Source organism: Oncorhynchus nerka, linkage group LG4 (assembly GCF_034236695.1).
Source record: "Oncorhynchus nerka isolate Pitt River linkage group LG4, Oner_Uvic_2.0, whole genome shotgun sequence".
Classification (NCBI taxonomy): Eukaryota; Metazoa; Chordata; class Actinopteri; order Salmoniformes; family Salmonidae; genus Oncorhynchus; species Oncorhynchus nerka.
This window is the reverse complement of record NC_088399.1, coordinates 61,185,319-61,200,383: the sequence shown is the minus strand read 5'-3', so window position 1 is coordinate 61,200,383 and position 15,065 is coordinate 61,185,319. Positions and strand designations below refer to the sequence as shown.

Below are 15,065 nucleotides of genomic sequence, written 5' to 3'. Positions count from 1 at the left end.
TTTTATCACTCCAAAATCTACATTTCAATACGATTCTATTCTCACAATAAAAAAATCAAATACTATTATTCTCTTATGTATAACATCTTTATTCTTCAAATAATTACATCACACACACAACAGCAGAGGGCATTTTCTATTCCTTAGACTAGGCATACAGCATTTTCCTCAAATTCCCAACTCCAACATGTCGCACAAAGCAATCACATTCAGCCACTGGCAGCAATGTGACAGCTCATTAATAATGCAATGAAATCAGAGTTAAACAGCTTTTGTGTTTGGTGAGTGTCAAAGGAAGCTGTGTGGTATAGTGAGCAAGTCACTTGGGTATATGGGTCAAATCTAATCTATTCAAATGAAAACCTTATGCTGATCTACTTTGGTTGTGTCAAAATGTTCACATTATTGCTAAACCATTCAGAGCTTGGATGAGAAAGAATATGAGTGTATGAATATAAAGAATCTCCCACTGCAGGTGACATTGGAGTCGTTCCAGTTTTGCTGAGACAAGTTGTCATATTACAACAAACCACTAGGTGGCACAGTATCCAGATATATTTTAGATAAAGCATCAAAAGCTTCAGTGCTTTTATCACAGGGTTGCCAGTGAGTGGCGTTAAATGTAGTCATTACCCAAATGAAAACTGACTCACTCCTTTCAGCCTCCACTGTTTGTGGTACAATAAGTGCAACAACTGAGCAAATCCAGATTAGACACTGATATTCAGTATTAGTCATACCTGAACTCCAATAAGAAAGTTCACCCACCAGGCCTAAGTATCCATCACCACTTCCTTTTGACCCATATCTGTCAATGTAACTTTCCCACCCCTCCATTCTCTCAGGAGATGAAATTTGTTTGTGGGATGATGCTGTCGACTTTATGGTCTGCAGGGTTAGCGGACGCCTCGTAGTTGCAGATAGTCACTTCATGTCTGTGAGCCTGGGAGGAAGAAAGCAAAACAGATGAGACAGAGGTGAGGTGTTTTGCCATTTCACAAATGGACAACATGGAACAGTCAAAGTAAAGACTGATACAAAAGTGAAACATAATTCTGCAAATCAATAAAACGATAAGAAACAAATAAAACATTCAGCGCCTCAGATAATTTACTGGAGGTGGGTCTAATTTGTTCTCACCTGGGAGTACTCCCCTCTCAGCCCAATGTAGTAGACCCGTGTGGACTCTGTCCCAAAGTTCCGTGATATGTGAATGGACAAGTGATTAACGTTGGAGAAACGGGCAATCCTGGAAAGAATGATAATTTAGGGTTGATTCGTTTAGTGGGTTCTTAGGTTGGGTGGGTACTTAAGCACAGTAAACTGAAATGTGATTTTTTTTTAACAAAGGTTTTGTTATCTTGCCTCAGAAATAGTCTATGGGTGAGCAGTGACCAAACCACATATTTTTCTGGGAAAACAATACTATTGCTCTTACTTAGTTGGGTATTCCAGCTGAGCCAGTGGATCTCTATTGAGACGGAAGGCTTGTTCAGGTTCTCTGCCTGTGTCATCAAAGGACATTTGGGGTATGTTCTTGTACCTACACGGACAATGCAACAACACAAAGTGACAAACAGTTATCAAAACCACGCATGGTGACAATATATACATGTATTTCCATGCCAATGTAGCGGAACATAGCTAATTGTCACTAGCTGTCTTGTCTCACCGTGTGAAGAGTGAGTCAAATGTCACTGACAGAGCAATATGTTAGCTACTTGCTCTTTCAGTTTGCCCAGAGCTGGGGGTGTATTCACTATGAACCAAACAAAAGCAAACAGAACAAAACGACCTGAATCTGTCCAATAAAAACTCATTGCAAAACATTCTGTTGTGACCTGTTTTGCAAAAAATGAATACTCCCCTGGTTGAGTCGTGAGTAATAAGCATCATATCAAATCTCAGTGTGAGTTGATACATGCTACACTGGCTCAATGCAATCCCACAGTCAGGACCCGAGGTGTTTCTGAAAGGCAGAAACAGTACTCACAGTCTCATTTCAGCAGGATGCGATTCATCGTCTTCACCGGCGATGATTATCCCTTTCAGCTTGACACTTCCAGTGAACCTGAGAAAAATATGATTTGTGACAGAATGCATAAAACACAATATGATGAAACAAGTTTTAAGTTAATATTACAAGATTAGAAAGGGTGAAAAGGGGGTTGAGGGGTGGGGTTCTTACGGGATGTTGAACAGGAGCTCTTCATCAGCATCACTCTCAACAAACTACAGAGGTTAGAGACCATTTCCAGAGAATTAAATGAGAGAAAACGTTTCACATAACAGGTATGAGAAAGTTAAGTGGGCCTTCATCAAATCTAAAATAAAATGCATTTATATTGCCCTTATTGCATCAGCTGATATATCAAAGTGCTGTACAGAAACCCAGCCTAAACCCATCACATTAGAAAGGTTATGAGAAATTGGCTTTCACTAATGGAAGAGGTCCAGATCAGCTCTAAAGAAAAGTTCACTGACACCAAAATGTTCCACCACCTGTGTAAGTTACATATTTCGTTCAGTGTACAAAACAAGTCAACATGGGTTTTTAATATTACAAGTGAATGTGTATCATGGACTTCTGGAAGGGCGCATCATATCATCCAGTCTAGCCTTTACTGACAACTGCAGTATCGCTGCATACCAATTTCTCTTGACAATTACGCGATACATTTTTGCAACGTTTTGTTTTACCGAGGAGCCAAAATGGCAGCTGCCACAGCTGAGTTTCATAATTTCAGATGATAATTCAGGGCTTCTACACCCTCAAAAATGGTTACATTGAGATGTACTATACACGCAAGGAGTCGACAACATTACCTTCTCCCTGTCAGTCCGTTGATCCCATGGTTTAAACACGAGTTTCCCATCGCCTTCTCTTGTTTCGTTGAGACACTGCAGTTTCTCGATGTCAATGCGCTGATACAGTGCATACTCCAGGCCCCGTTCCGCTGGCTCATGCTCGTCTTCACAGCAGCCGTGGCTGTGCCCACCATGGCCGTGACCAGACATCACAGGTACTAAATATCGCACTTTAGAGAAATGTACGTCCTAGCTGGTGATGATAGGAGCTGTCGAACTAGCTAAGTTGTTTGTTTCAGACTGACCTGGCTGGTTTCACCACAACATTCTGGAGAGGAAACCTTTCAAAACCACATGTACGTTAATAGCCAATCAAGATGGACGTATAGATGCAGAACATCAACGTGCTCTCTGATTGGCCCTGCCAACACCAATGAACAAGCACAGGGTTTCCACTAGCTATTTGTTTTACTAGCTTTCACACCCCAAAAATCAGATTCCAGTCAAAATTGGCTACAAAAATGTGCTTTTTGATATTTAAGGTTAGGCATAAGGTTAGCAGTGTGGTTAAGGTTATGTTTAAAAATCACATTTTAAGATTGTAGAAATTGACAGGGTTTATGCCATGACCCAAGCACACAAACCTGTAAAACTCATAACTGATATTTGATCCTTGTCTAGTGGAAAGCTGCTCTCACTTGTTTTGCACCCAACATCCATCGCATGTTTCATTCAGTAGTCATTATTACAGTCAGTGATACAATATTAAGTTGAACAATTACATATTCTCTATGTTCTCAATAGTGCTGGGAATACAGAATGTACCCTACTACATACAGCAACTTATTCAGTGCACTGTGGACAGGCTCCCTTGCTAGATTTGAGCAGTGTTTTTCTCTTTCATTTCAACATCAACACAAGACACAATAGAACATGAATACATTTGAGGGCAAAACGTCAATTTTATTGAAAATGTCCATATTACATTTATTAAAATCTATTAAAATTACTATTTCATCCACGTCCATTTGGATCCAGGTTCAGGGGGAGCCAGGGGTCCCAGAGATGAAAATAAATACATAAGAGTGAAGCTGCAGGGTCCTATCACTTCCTCTCTCCTCTTTCTCCCTTTTTGTGTTTTCCTCTTTCCGCACTCACTTCATTCCTCACAGTGAACCAGATAAAAGTAGGGATGCACATGTGGTTCAACACTGAACACAGTAAGAAAACAAGGTGTGGATGCACTGGAATAAAATGGGTCTATTCAATTGTACGTAAAAACATACTGCCTGTAACAGCACTGTCATTTGATGTCTTAACTTATGCGTACCATAATAAAGCATAGTTCTGTCTGTGTCAGAGTTCCTCTGTAGTGTATGAACTTGTAACAAATGACTAGTTTCGCATTTGAAATATTTTGTCTGTGTGTTTGTTTGCCAGGGTCTATCCGGGAACATTTAAAAATGGAGGACATAATTGTGTGTGTATTTAAGAAACGCTAAAATAATGGAGAAAATCTGTGTGTGTGTGTGTGTGTACAGTCATGGCCAAAAGTTTTGAGAATGACACAAATATTATTTTTCACAAAGTCTGCTGCCTTAGCTTCAAAAGGAGGGTGGTGCTTGGAATCATTGTTCTTGCTCTGTCAACCATGGTTACCAGCAAGGAAACATGTGCCATCATCATTGCTTTGCACAAAATGGGCTTCACAGGCAAGGATATTGCTACCAGTAAGATTGCACCTAAATCAACCATTTATCAGATCATCAAGAACTTCAATTGTTGTGAAGAAGGCTTCAGGACGCCCAAGAAAGTCCAGCAAGAGCCAGGACCGTCTCCTAAAGTTGATTCAGCTGCGGGATCAGGGCACCACCAGTACAGAGCTTGCTCAGGAATGGCAGCAGGCAGGTGTGAGTGCATCTGCACGCAGTGAGGCGAAGACTTTTGGAGGATGGCCTGGTGTCAAGAAGGGCAGCAATGAAGCCACTTCTCTCCAGGAAAAACATCAGGAACAGACTGATATTCTGCAAAAGGTACAGGGATTGGACTGCTGAGGACTGAGGCAAAGTCATTTTCTCTGATGAATCCCCTTTTCGATTTTTTGGGGCATCCCGAAAAAAGCTTGTCTGGAGAAGACAATGTGAGCGCTAACATCAGTCCTGTGTCATGCCAACAGTAAAGCATCCTGAGACCATTCATGCGTGGGGATGCTTCTCAACCAAGGGAGTGGGCTCACTCACAATTTTGCCTAAGAACATAGCCATGAATAAAGAATGGTACCAACACATCCTCTGAGAGCAACTTCTCCCAACCATCAAGGAGCAGTTTGGTGACAAACAAGGCCTTTTCCAGCATGATGGAGCACCTTGCCATAAGGTAAAAGTGATAACTAAGTGGCCCGGGGAACAAAACATCGATATTTTGGGTCCATGGCCAGGATACTCCCCAGACCTTATTAATCCCATTGAGAACTTGTGGTCAATCCTAAAGAGGCGGGTGGACAAACAAAACCCCACGAATTCTGACAAACTCCAAGCATTGATTATGCAAGAATGGGCTGCCATCAGTCAGGATGTGTCCCAGAAGATAATTGACAGCATGCCAGGGCGGATTGCAGAGGTCTTGAAAAAGAAGGGTCAACACTGCAAATATTGACTCATTGCATCAACTTCATGTAATTGTCAATAAATGCCTTTGACACTTATGAAATTATTGTAATTATACTTCAGTATTCCATAGTAACATCTGACAAAAATATCTAAAGACACTGAAGCAGCAAACTTTGAAAATGTATATTCATTTTCAAAACTTTTGGCCACGACTGTATGTGTGTGCACATGTCTGGTGGGCATTTGTAGATTACCCATAATTCATTGAATTAAAAAGATCTTAGCTCCTACAATCTCTTCCTCTCCTCTCAATCACGTCATACATTCATCTCTCTCTAGCTCTATCGGCGGGAGAATCTGTTCTTGAAAGCTTTGATAGTTTTGGCCATCATGGGGGCGATTTCTGCAAGACAAACAAACGTGACATTTTAAAACAGAAAAGTTAACCACGCAGACATGTCCTCTCAGAGATTAAAGTCAACACGTTTTAAATCAGGAAAGTACTTTTGTTTTACATGCATGTTGGGTCTAATAGAAATATCTGAACCTATTTTCTCACACACACACACACACACGCACGATACTAACTTTTGACCTGTGGTTTGTTGTCTCTGGCGCTGGGGCCACCCCCACCGCTGGGGCCTGAGGAGCGAGAAGTCTCAGGGGGACTGTCGTGAGAGGAGGAGTGGCTGGGCTCATCCGAGTGAGAGCTATACGACAAGGCTGGCCTTATTCTAAAAAATAAAATAAAAACAGGAAGGTAAATCCAATCAGTATACAGAAAAATAAAATAAAAAACAGTATAGTTTTAATAGTGTTTTTCAAATCTGGGGGGCATTATATGCGCCATCTCTGAATACTCAGAAAACTAGTAAGCAATGCGAGGAACATTTCAAGAAAGTTTCTTTGCGCTCTTTTTTACTCATGTAGCATAGCTGCTATATCCTCAGATTGAACAACTGTCTCGTTTTATTTTCCCCACCTAGCTTTCACAATGTCATCCTGCAAGGACGGAACGTCCAGAACACGTCAGAATGTCTCTTCCATTTCATCCTCCATTGTGTTGAACCTTTTTAATATCTTATGACGGTTCATTCCTCAAACAAAACATATTTGGATCAAATTTGATACAAATATGATGTAGTGCATATCATCTTAAATTAGCAATCAGCCAAGCATTTCTGCGTATATGAAATTGTAAGTGGCAATATAACAAAGTGTTTGATGGTGGTGGGGACATGAAAGAAATTCCAGAATGTTTGTATGTGCTCTTCTAGCCTCACCCCGTTGTCGGATTGAACAACGGAAAATCTGTGGCTTCTCTCTCTTGCCCTTTCTGTTTAACAAAATCTCTGGCTACTCTGGCATCCCTGAAGCTATGAGTCATCCTGCAAGGTCGGATAGTCCAGAACACGTCAGGGCGAGTTTCGCATTTTAATTCAATGTACGTTAGGAATCGTAACCCCTCTGCGTGAACTTGGTTCCCCATGATGACATTGCAACAATTCACATAGAATCAGAACGGTCAATTTGTAGATTAAAATATGATTTAGTGGACCTTTGAGAATAAGTTTGAGAGTCTGAATTACGTGTTAGCAAATAAAGTTACCACTCAGCCAATCATGTCTTCGTATATGGAAATGTAAGTAGGAAAAAATAAACATGGAAGTGCCAACATGAAGAGTGCGCACTACTATGCAGTGTGTGATAGTGATATGCACACTAGTGTCCACATACTTGATCGGAGCTGCAGCTGCGGTGGAGCTGGCAGTGGAGGTGCTTGTGGTGCCAAACTTCTCCTGTCGCCGGCGGACATCACGCGGAGGTTTGGCGACGGAGTTCACAAATGCCATTTTAACCTGTCGACCTGCCAGGAAAAATACACACACATAAAACACATGCTCACTCAAAATCAACACCCTCTGTACACTTTCATTGATGATAACAATAACTCCTAGTAATAACTACGTTATAGTAGAATTCAGCTCATAGATAGGATGTAGGGAAAGAACCTTTGGGCTTGTTGGCATGGGCCGAACTGATGTTCTGGGTGAGCTTGCGAAGGCGCTCCTCCCGCTCGTCATGCTTCCGCAGGTACATCTCCCGCCACGACTCGTACTCCTGGGGCGTCTCACGCTTGAAGTCCCGCTGGCAGTGGCGATGCCAAAGCTCATCAGAGTCCTCCATAAAACACTGAGGGGAAAAGAAAAAGGGTTCAAATTGATCACGTTTTTACATGAAATATATCCGCCAATTTAGTAGGGAGAGTAAACACCATTCATTGTTCAAAGCCTAACAGTTGGGAGTCACGTTTTTGTTTGTACACTTCACCTAGGTTGTTCCTGGTATACAGTGTGTCTTGGCAGAGTATGACAGCTTGTGTACTACATGCTCACTGACCATCTCGTACTGGGTGACGGTTTGTGCGTTCATGTGTGAGATGCTACTTTGATTGTGTGTGTGTGTGTGTGTGTTACCTGATTGCACTGCTCAATGCGGTAAAGCTGTTCTGGGGTGCATCGCTCTAGTACTGGTTCCAGAATCTCAAATGGCACACCTCCCACCTCATCAATTGCTGGGAAAAAAACATACAGTAAGCATCTCATTATACAGAGACTCACACAATCAGCAGGGTGTTAAGTATCTCGCAGATAAAGAATGAAAGCGTGGATATAGCATGGACAGCACTGTGGTTAGAATACATAACAGTCACACTAACAGTCAGTGTTCAATGTGGGTGTAATGTTAAAGAGGAAGTCACGTGTTGCTCTTAGTTTTGGTTTAAATTATTTTAAAACCGTGAGAAAGTGGATCGAAGTGGACCAGCAGCCACAAGAATCAACAAGACAATTAAGTTGGTGGTGTTTGAACAACAGCCCATTATAAAATGGGTTCAGTGATCCATGCCTTTGCCTTCTCTCTTTTGAGAGATGTTAGGTGTACTACATTAACAAAAAATGTACACTTGACTAAACTAACCAAATGTGGTAACAGAAACTGAAATAAAACCTAAGCATTATGATAACGACGCCATTACATGGCATTCAGTGTCGCTAGGAGACAACACTCACAGTCAATGTTGTTTTGAAGCACCCGGATGCACTGCTCATGCAGACTCATCATCTTAGGCAGATAGGACGTCTTTGAACCCGAGTAGACCGTCATTTTAGAGTTAAAGCGTCTCCCAGTGAAGCCGGTGTCCTCCTCGGCGTCATTTGACACAGGACCTGCAGGAAAGAAGCCAAAAGTTAAACATGAAAAATTGCTGACAATCACAACTAAATTTATTAGGCCTAGAGAATAAACGCAAATGTACAAATGTCCCCAAAGTGCAGACAAGTCCAACACAAACTGTACTTACACTCTAGCATACTACATAGAATGAACCAATGCATTCTCAGTTGTACACTTGTATGGACATTAGAACGCACCCACACAGTGCGAAAGAACCAACATTAAAAACCAATAAGTACCTTTACGCCGCTGAGGAGACAATGGTGTGAGATCAATGGAAGGCAGAGGTCTGTAGAAAGGCTGGATGGCCGGCAGAGAGATATCAGGAAGCGTGGACACAACCTCGACCACCTGAGGTAAAAGAAAGAGTTCAGTCAAGAACCTGAGAACAAGGACTCTCATAATGAGAACATCAGGGTCAGGGCACCTGGTTAATAAAAACATACAGGAAGGTGGATTGTAAGGACTTAACTGTCCCGCAGCCCAAAAATATGACAGCAAATATAACATTCTCCAATTGAACATACGCATCTTGCGCGAAGAAAAGGTCAATGTAGGTCTGTTCTTACCTTCCGGCGTTTCTCAGGCACCGGAGTCGTTGCTGTCGGGTTCTGGGCTGGATCAGCCCTTTTGCTGCGGCTCCCGTTCGCCTTGCTGGGCTTGGACTCCTTGGAGGAGGAAGGAGCAGCAGGCGAGGGCTGGAGAGGCGGACGAGGAGGTGTGTGGTGGTGGGAGGAGGGCCGACTACTGCTGCCGGGCTTCTTCTTCTTCTTAGTGGGCGTAGGGGCGTCATATGTGAGGAATGATTCAAACGACATGGTGGGGGTATCAAATGCCTCTTCTGCCTGCTCCTCAGTCACTTGGACTAATACAGGGGAGTCCCTAGGCTCACGTGACCTCCCTAGAGATTAAGGAGAACAAGGAGGGAATGATGTTAATGGGATGTAGTTTTTTTTAAAGAGAGAAGTGGGTGAGAGACAACCCACATCTTTAGGGAACAGGTCAATGGGAAAATGGTTCTCATTATCCAACATGGTTAAATAAATAATACATGACTGGAAAACCATCTATTAACAAGCCAGCAACCCAACACTGACTCAAAGCTTGAAAGAGGCATCTATGGAATAGGCTGTCATTTGAGAACCACCCTCTCTGTAAATGTCATAATGACACAGAAGTCACAGCGAAATTCTCAGCCAACTCAGTTGGCAGCACACTCACCATCACTTCCACCTCTCTTGTCCTTCTTGCTCTCGTGTGGGGTGGAGTGCCGACTGTGCTTGGAGGCCTTGCCAGTGTGCTGCGGTTCCCTCTCCGCGCTGCGCTTCTTCCTTCGCCACCACCGCTCGCCTGGACATGACGTCGCCGCCTCTCCTCGTCCCGGTCGCCATGGGAACCGTGATGCTCCCTGCCAGGCTCTTTGTGTGGTTTGGTGTGTCGGACCTCTTTGTGAAGGAGGCTGGGCGCGGGCTCTGGCTCTTCCTCCATGGGGCTCTCGTAGCCCTCAGACTGGTATCCCACTCGTTGGCCACCGTGGCTGAGCTGTGGGGGGCTGTAGTGGTGCTGGGGGGGGGAGGGGGAGTAGTTGGTGCGGTAGCCTCTTTCCTCTTCCTCCTCTATCATCATCTCCTCCTCCTCTTCATCCTCCTCCTCTACATGAGGAGGCTCCTCTGGGGATAGTTCCCGGACACGTTTGTGGCTTACGTCCCTTCCCTCAGAGCTGTGAGAGTGCGCATGTGTCCGTACGTCCTTGGCGTTGCCGGGTCTGTGAGGAAGAACAAAAAACAAAGCTACACTTCAGTAGAATTCAGATGACGATACGCTGAGAAAAAGACAAATCAGAAGAAGTCCCCCAATCCCTCAGTAATAACGTACCTTTCAGCAGACGGGGTGGGAACCAGTTTCTTCCACTTGGCCACAAGGCTCTTCGCAAGATCTCCAGCAAGATCATGTTTCCGGAACGAATTCACAGTTTTTCCTACTCCAGTTTCCTGCACCGGCGAGAATAAAATATAAGCATGCCATAGATAGTAGTCGGGTGTCCTCATTATCAGTACATTATGTTTTTGACACTGGTGTCGTGTGGGTCATGTTTGGAGAGCAACGTGGGTGGTTTGTATAGATTCAGGCACTCTAATGGTTACGTGAGCAGGCCTGTACACTTAGTAGTGCACATAAAACAGACCATATAAGCGCTATTGCCCATCATAAAAAGGAAGTGAGCATGCTCTGAAGGTTGCGTGACAATATTGAACAGCACAATCAACTCCTGTAGAGCAGAGGGTCACATCATCCTGCTGCAAAACCAGAGCCTGTACTTGGATTCCTCTTCTAAATAACACTGCAGTGAGTGAAGAACTATGGTGGAATGCATTCGATGTGTGCAGTCTTGGAGACTAAAGAAAGAGATACGATCACTTTTGCACTAACGAAAGAATAAGCATGACATGAGCATACACTGTTTCCAAAATCTTACCACAAGGATATCCACAGTCATAGGCAGCTCCCCCAGCCTTTTGAGGGTCTTCTGGAGCTAGATAGCACCAATACAGAAGATTTACAGAGTGCTTACTACATCCTCTGCACTGATCGACCTAGCTTGCCTGATTCTGAGAAGAGCCAAACAGTCTGCACATTAGCAAAGTGTACACAATTCAGGTATGCCAAAGGGAAGGATATAGTTTGTGAAAGGTAACGGGTCAGGTTAATTCAAGGTTGTTGATCATTGAATGAATGGAAATATAAAGACACATAACAATATTTACATAATCACAGTATTGATGACATTTGTCTACTGTGTAAAAGTGTGCGCTGTATGTGTAAAAGTGTAGGCTTACGGGTAGTTTGACTTTGTAGGCTGTCAAACTGTGTAGTACTTTCAGACTTTGCTTGATTCATATTTGTGTAGTCCAATTTTGCCTAAATTGCACAGTCATGGAGTCATCAGGATTTGCCGTGGCCTATTTGAAGGGGGTTGTGGGGGTAGGCTAACTACACATATATGGAGAGGTGGTTGTGTTTACTAAAGTTGATCAGCTGACAAAAACCCACCACGACATGGAAGTGTGTGCAGGGATTGCTTTGTTCAATGAGACACAGCCGATATCACAGTAAGGCACTACGACCAAATGTATTGTTGTTGTCCTTAAACTTGGACTGATCCATTGAGTGAAGTGCAACAATCTAATAACTAGGCCCGTGCTGCTGTTGCTCGATTGTGGAGTTTATACAATCGCTGTGGGGTCATGTCTAGAAATAATCCATCTTTTGTCAAACATTCAAAAGTTTAAATGTTTTACATTTAAACTCACTCTAAACCCCTTTCCCAAACGACATAATCCGCCTAACCTACTACGTCAATTCTAACCTGCTGCGTAAATTCTCATAACCTGCTACGAAAAATCAAATCTGACGTTAATTTGACAAAAGCTGGATCCCTTTTAGCCATGCCCGCTCTTCGCTTTCGCTTTTTGTGGTTGTTTCTTTAACACTAGCTAGCTGGCTACATTATTAGCACTTTATTAGCAGTGGCAATGTCCGTTAGCTACAATAACTCCATGGCATAAAGTACAGTTCTGCGGACTCGGCAGGTAGCTCGAGGACTAGGTTAAACTTAACATGAACTATGGTTAAGAAACCCAGTTAGTTGGCTAGGCTACATATCGTGACGTGCTCTTAGAAAAAGCAGCAACTACCTACATTAGCGGAACTACCTCCCATGCGACAATATTTCAAAACATTTTAGTGGGCGCAAGTCATCCGCTTCAACCTTGCCATTTCATTCTGGGCCTTTCGATTATTACCTTGCGAGGCTCTAAGTTCTCGCAGAGCCGAGACTGAAGTCTCTCCACCGCTTCCAACAGCTCCTCCGCCATGTTTACTGCTGGCGCCCTGTGCCCGGAAGCTGCTTCATTACAGCAGAATAGGGTCAGTGCCATCCTCTCCACAGCTTCACTCAGCCTACAGTTGACTTGGAGATTGGCGGAACTACGTAATAAAACAGCTGACAAAGTATTAACCAGACACCTCTTTGAGGATTAAAGATCCAATGCAGACGTTTTCATCTCAATATCAAATCATTTCGGCCAAACAATTATTCGTAGAGAATGTGGAAGGTTTTAATTCCTCGGCGTACACATCACGGACAAACTGAAATGGTCCACCCACACGGACAGCGTGGTGAACCTCAGGAGGCTGAACATATTTGGCTTGTCACCGAAAACACTCACAAACTTTTACAGATGCACAGTTGTCGGGCTGTATCACCGCCTGGTACGGCATCTGCTCCGCCAACAATCGTAAGGCTCTCCAGAGGGTGGTGCGGTCTGCACAAAGCATCACCGGGGGCAAACTACATGCTATCCAGGACACCGACACCACCCGATGTCACAGGAAGCCCAAAAGATCATCAAGGACAACAACTACCCGAGCCACTGCCTGTTCACACCGCCACCATCCAGAAGGCAAGGTTAGTACAGGTGCATCAAAGCTGGGCCCGAGAAACGGCTTCTAATCTCAAGGCCAGACTGTTAAACAGCCATCACTAACATTGAGTGGCTGCTGCCAACACACTGACTCAAATCTCTAGTCACTTTAATAATTAAAATGTTGATGTAATAAATGTATCACTAGTCACTTTAAACAATGGCACTTTATATAATGTTTACATACCCTACATTACTCATCTCATATGTATATACTGTACTCTACTGCATCTTACCTATGCCGCACGGCCATCGCTCATCCATATATTTATATGTACATATTCTTATTCATTCCTTTACACTTGTGTGTGTATAAGGTAGTTGTTGTGAAATAGATTACTTGCTTGATATTACTGCACGGTCCGAACTAGATGCACAAGCATTTCGCTACACTCGCATTAACATCTGCTAACCATGTGTATGTGACCAATAAAATTTGATCTGATTAACTAATTTACAGCATGGTGATGTCACCAGGTTGGCCAAACACCATCCCACCAAAACAGGCTGAACGTTCAGGCAGTCTTTTCAAATAGCTCTTACACTAAAAGGGCATTTTCATAATTTTCACAATTAAACAGTATTATTCCAACCGCATAGTATGGAAATATACAGTTGAAGTCGGAAGTTTATATACACCTTAGCCAAATACATTTAAACACAGTTTTTCACAATTCCTGACATTTAATCCTAGTAAAAATTCCCTGTCTTATGTCTGTTAGGATCACCACTTTATTTTAAGAATGTGAAATGTCAGAATAATTGTAAAGAGAATGATATACTTCAGCTATTATTTCTTTCATCACATTCCCAGTGTGTCAGAAGTTTACATGCACTCAATTTGTATTTGGTAGCATTGCCTTTAAATTGTTTAACTTGGGTCAAACATTTTGGGTAGCCTTCCACAAGCTTCCCACAATAAGTTGTGTGAATTTTGGCCCATTCCTCCTGACAGAGCTAGTGTAACTGAATCGGGTTTGTATGTCTCCTTGCTCGCACATGCTTTTTCAGTTCTGCTCACAAATTTTCAATGGGATTGAGGTCAGGGCTCTGTGATAGCCACTCCAATACCTTGACTTTGTTGTCCTTAAGCCATTAAAAAATATATATATTATAAATTAAAAAAAGCCCCTTTTTCTCCCCAACTTCGTGGTATTCAATTGTTGTCTCATCGCTACAACTCCCGTACGGGCTCGGGAGAGACGAAGGTCAAGAGCCATGCCTCTTCCGAAACACAACCCAACCAAGACGCACTGCTTTTTAACACAGCACGCATCCAACCCGGAAGTCAGCCGCACCAATGTGTCGGAGGAAACACCGTACACCTAGCAACCTGGTCAGCGTGCACCCGGCCCGCCACAGGAGTCGCTAGTGCGCGATGAGACAAGGATATCCCAACCTGCCAAACCCTCCCTAACCCAGATGATGCTAGGCCAATTGTGCGTCGCCCCATGGACCTCCCGGTCGCGGCCGGCTGTGACAGAGCCTGGGCTCCAACCCAGAGTCTCTGGTGGCACAGCTTCCTTAAGCCATTTTGCCACAACTTTGGAAGTATTCCATTTGGAAGACCCATTTGCGACCAAGCTTTAACTTCCTGACTGATGTCTTGAGATGTTGCTTCAATATATCCACATAATTTTAATTCCTCATGTTGCCATCTATTTGTATGATATGCACCAGTCCCTCCAGCAGCAAAGCACCCCCACAACATGATGCTGCCACCCCTTTGATTCATGGTTGGGATGATGTTCTTCGGCTTGCAAGCCGCCCCCTTTTTCCTCCAAACATAACTATAGTCATTATGGCTAAACGGTTCTATTTTTGTTTCATCAGACCAGAGGACATTTCTCCAAAAAGTATGATCTTTGTCCCCATGTGCAGTTGCAAACTGTAGTCTGGCTTTTTTTATGGCAGTTTTGGAGCAGTGGCT

General features: G+C 43.3%; 2 protein-coding genes across 2 annotated transcripts; both read right to left on the bottom strand.

Annotated features, from left to right (window-relative positions):
• Positions 1–65: 65 nt before the first annotated feature.
• LOC115128321 (PITH (C-terminal proteasome-interacting domain of thioredoxin-like) domain containing 1) lies at positions 66–3,156 on the bottom strand. The gene is made up of 6 exons (XM_029658062.2): positions 2,827–3,156; positions 2,189–2,232; positions 1,994–2,071; positions 1,439–1,543; positions 1,141–1,249; positions 66–943 (listed from the first exon to the last, which is right to left on the bottom strand). Exons 1-6 carry the CDS (start codon positions 3,016–3,018, stop codon positions 842–844), a joined length of 630 nt encoding a protein of 209 aa, XP_029513922.1. The 5' UTR covers positions 3,019–3,156; the 3' UTR covers positions 66–841.
• Positions 3,157–3,746: 590 nt separating this feature from the next.
• On the bottom strand, positions 3,747–13,102 carry LOC115128319 (elongin-A-like). The gene is given in 13 exon segments (XM_029658059.2): positions 3,747–5,820; positions 6,006–6,151; positions 7,155–7,284; positions 7,430–7,610; positions 7,895–7,992; positions 8,489–8,644; positions 8,891–9,002; positions 9,221–9,552; positions 9,873–9,980; positions 9,983–10,416; positions 10,527–10,642; positions 11,128–11,184; positions 12,455–13,102. Coding segments are annotated over 13 exon segments (2,067 nt in total). The 5' UTR covers positions 12,590–13,102; the 3' UTR covers positions 3,747–5,758.
• Between the last annotated feature and the right edge of the window lie 1,963 nt (positions 13,103–15,065).

Coding starts and splice junctions, on each gene's coding strand:
- LOC115128321 (XM_029658062.2), bottom strand. CDS start 3,018: ATGTCTGGTCACGGCCATGGTGGGCACAGCCACGGCTGCTGTGAAGAC. Junction 2,072..2,188: donor GAGCTCCTGTTCAACATCCC/GTAAGAACCCCA, acceptor TATTTTTCTCAG/GTTCACTGGAAGTGTCAAGC. Junction 944..1,140: donor TGAGAGGGGAGTACTCCCAG/GTGAGAACAAAT, acceptor TCTTCCTCCCAG/GCTCACAGACATGAAGTGAC.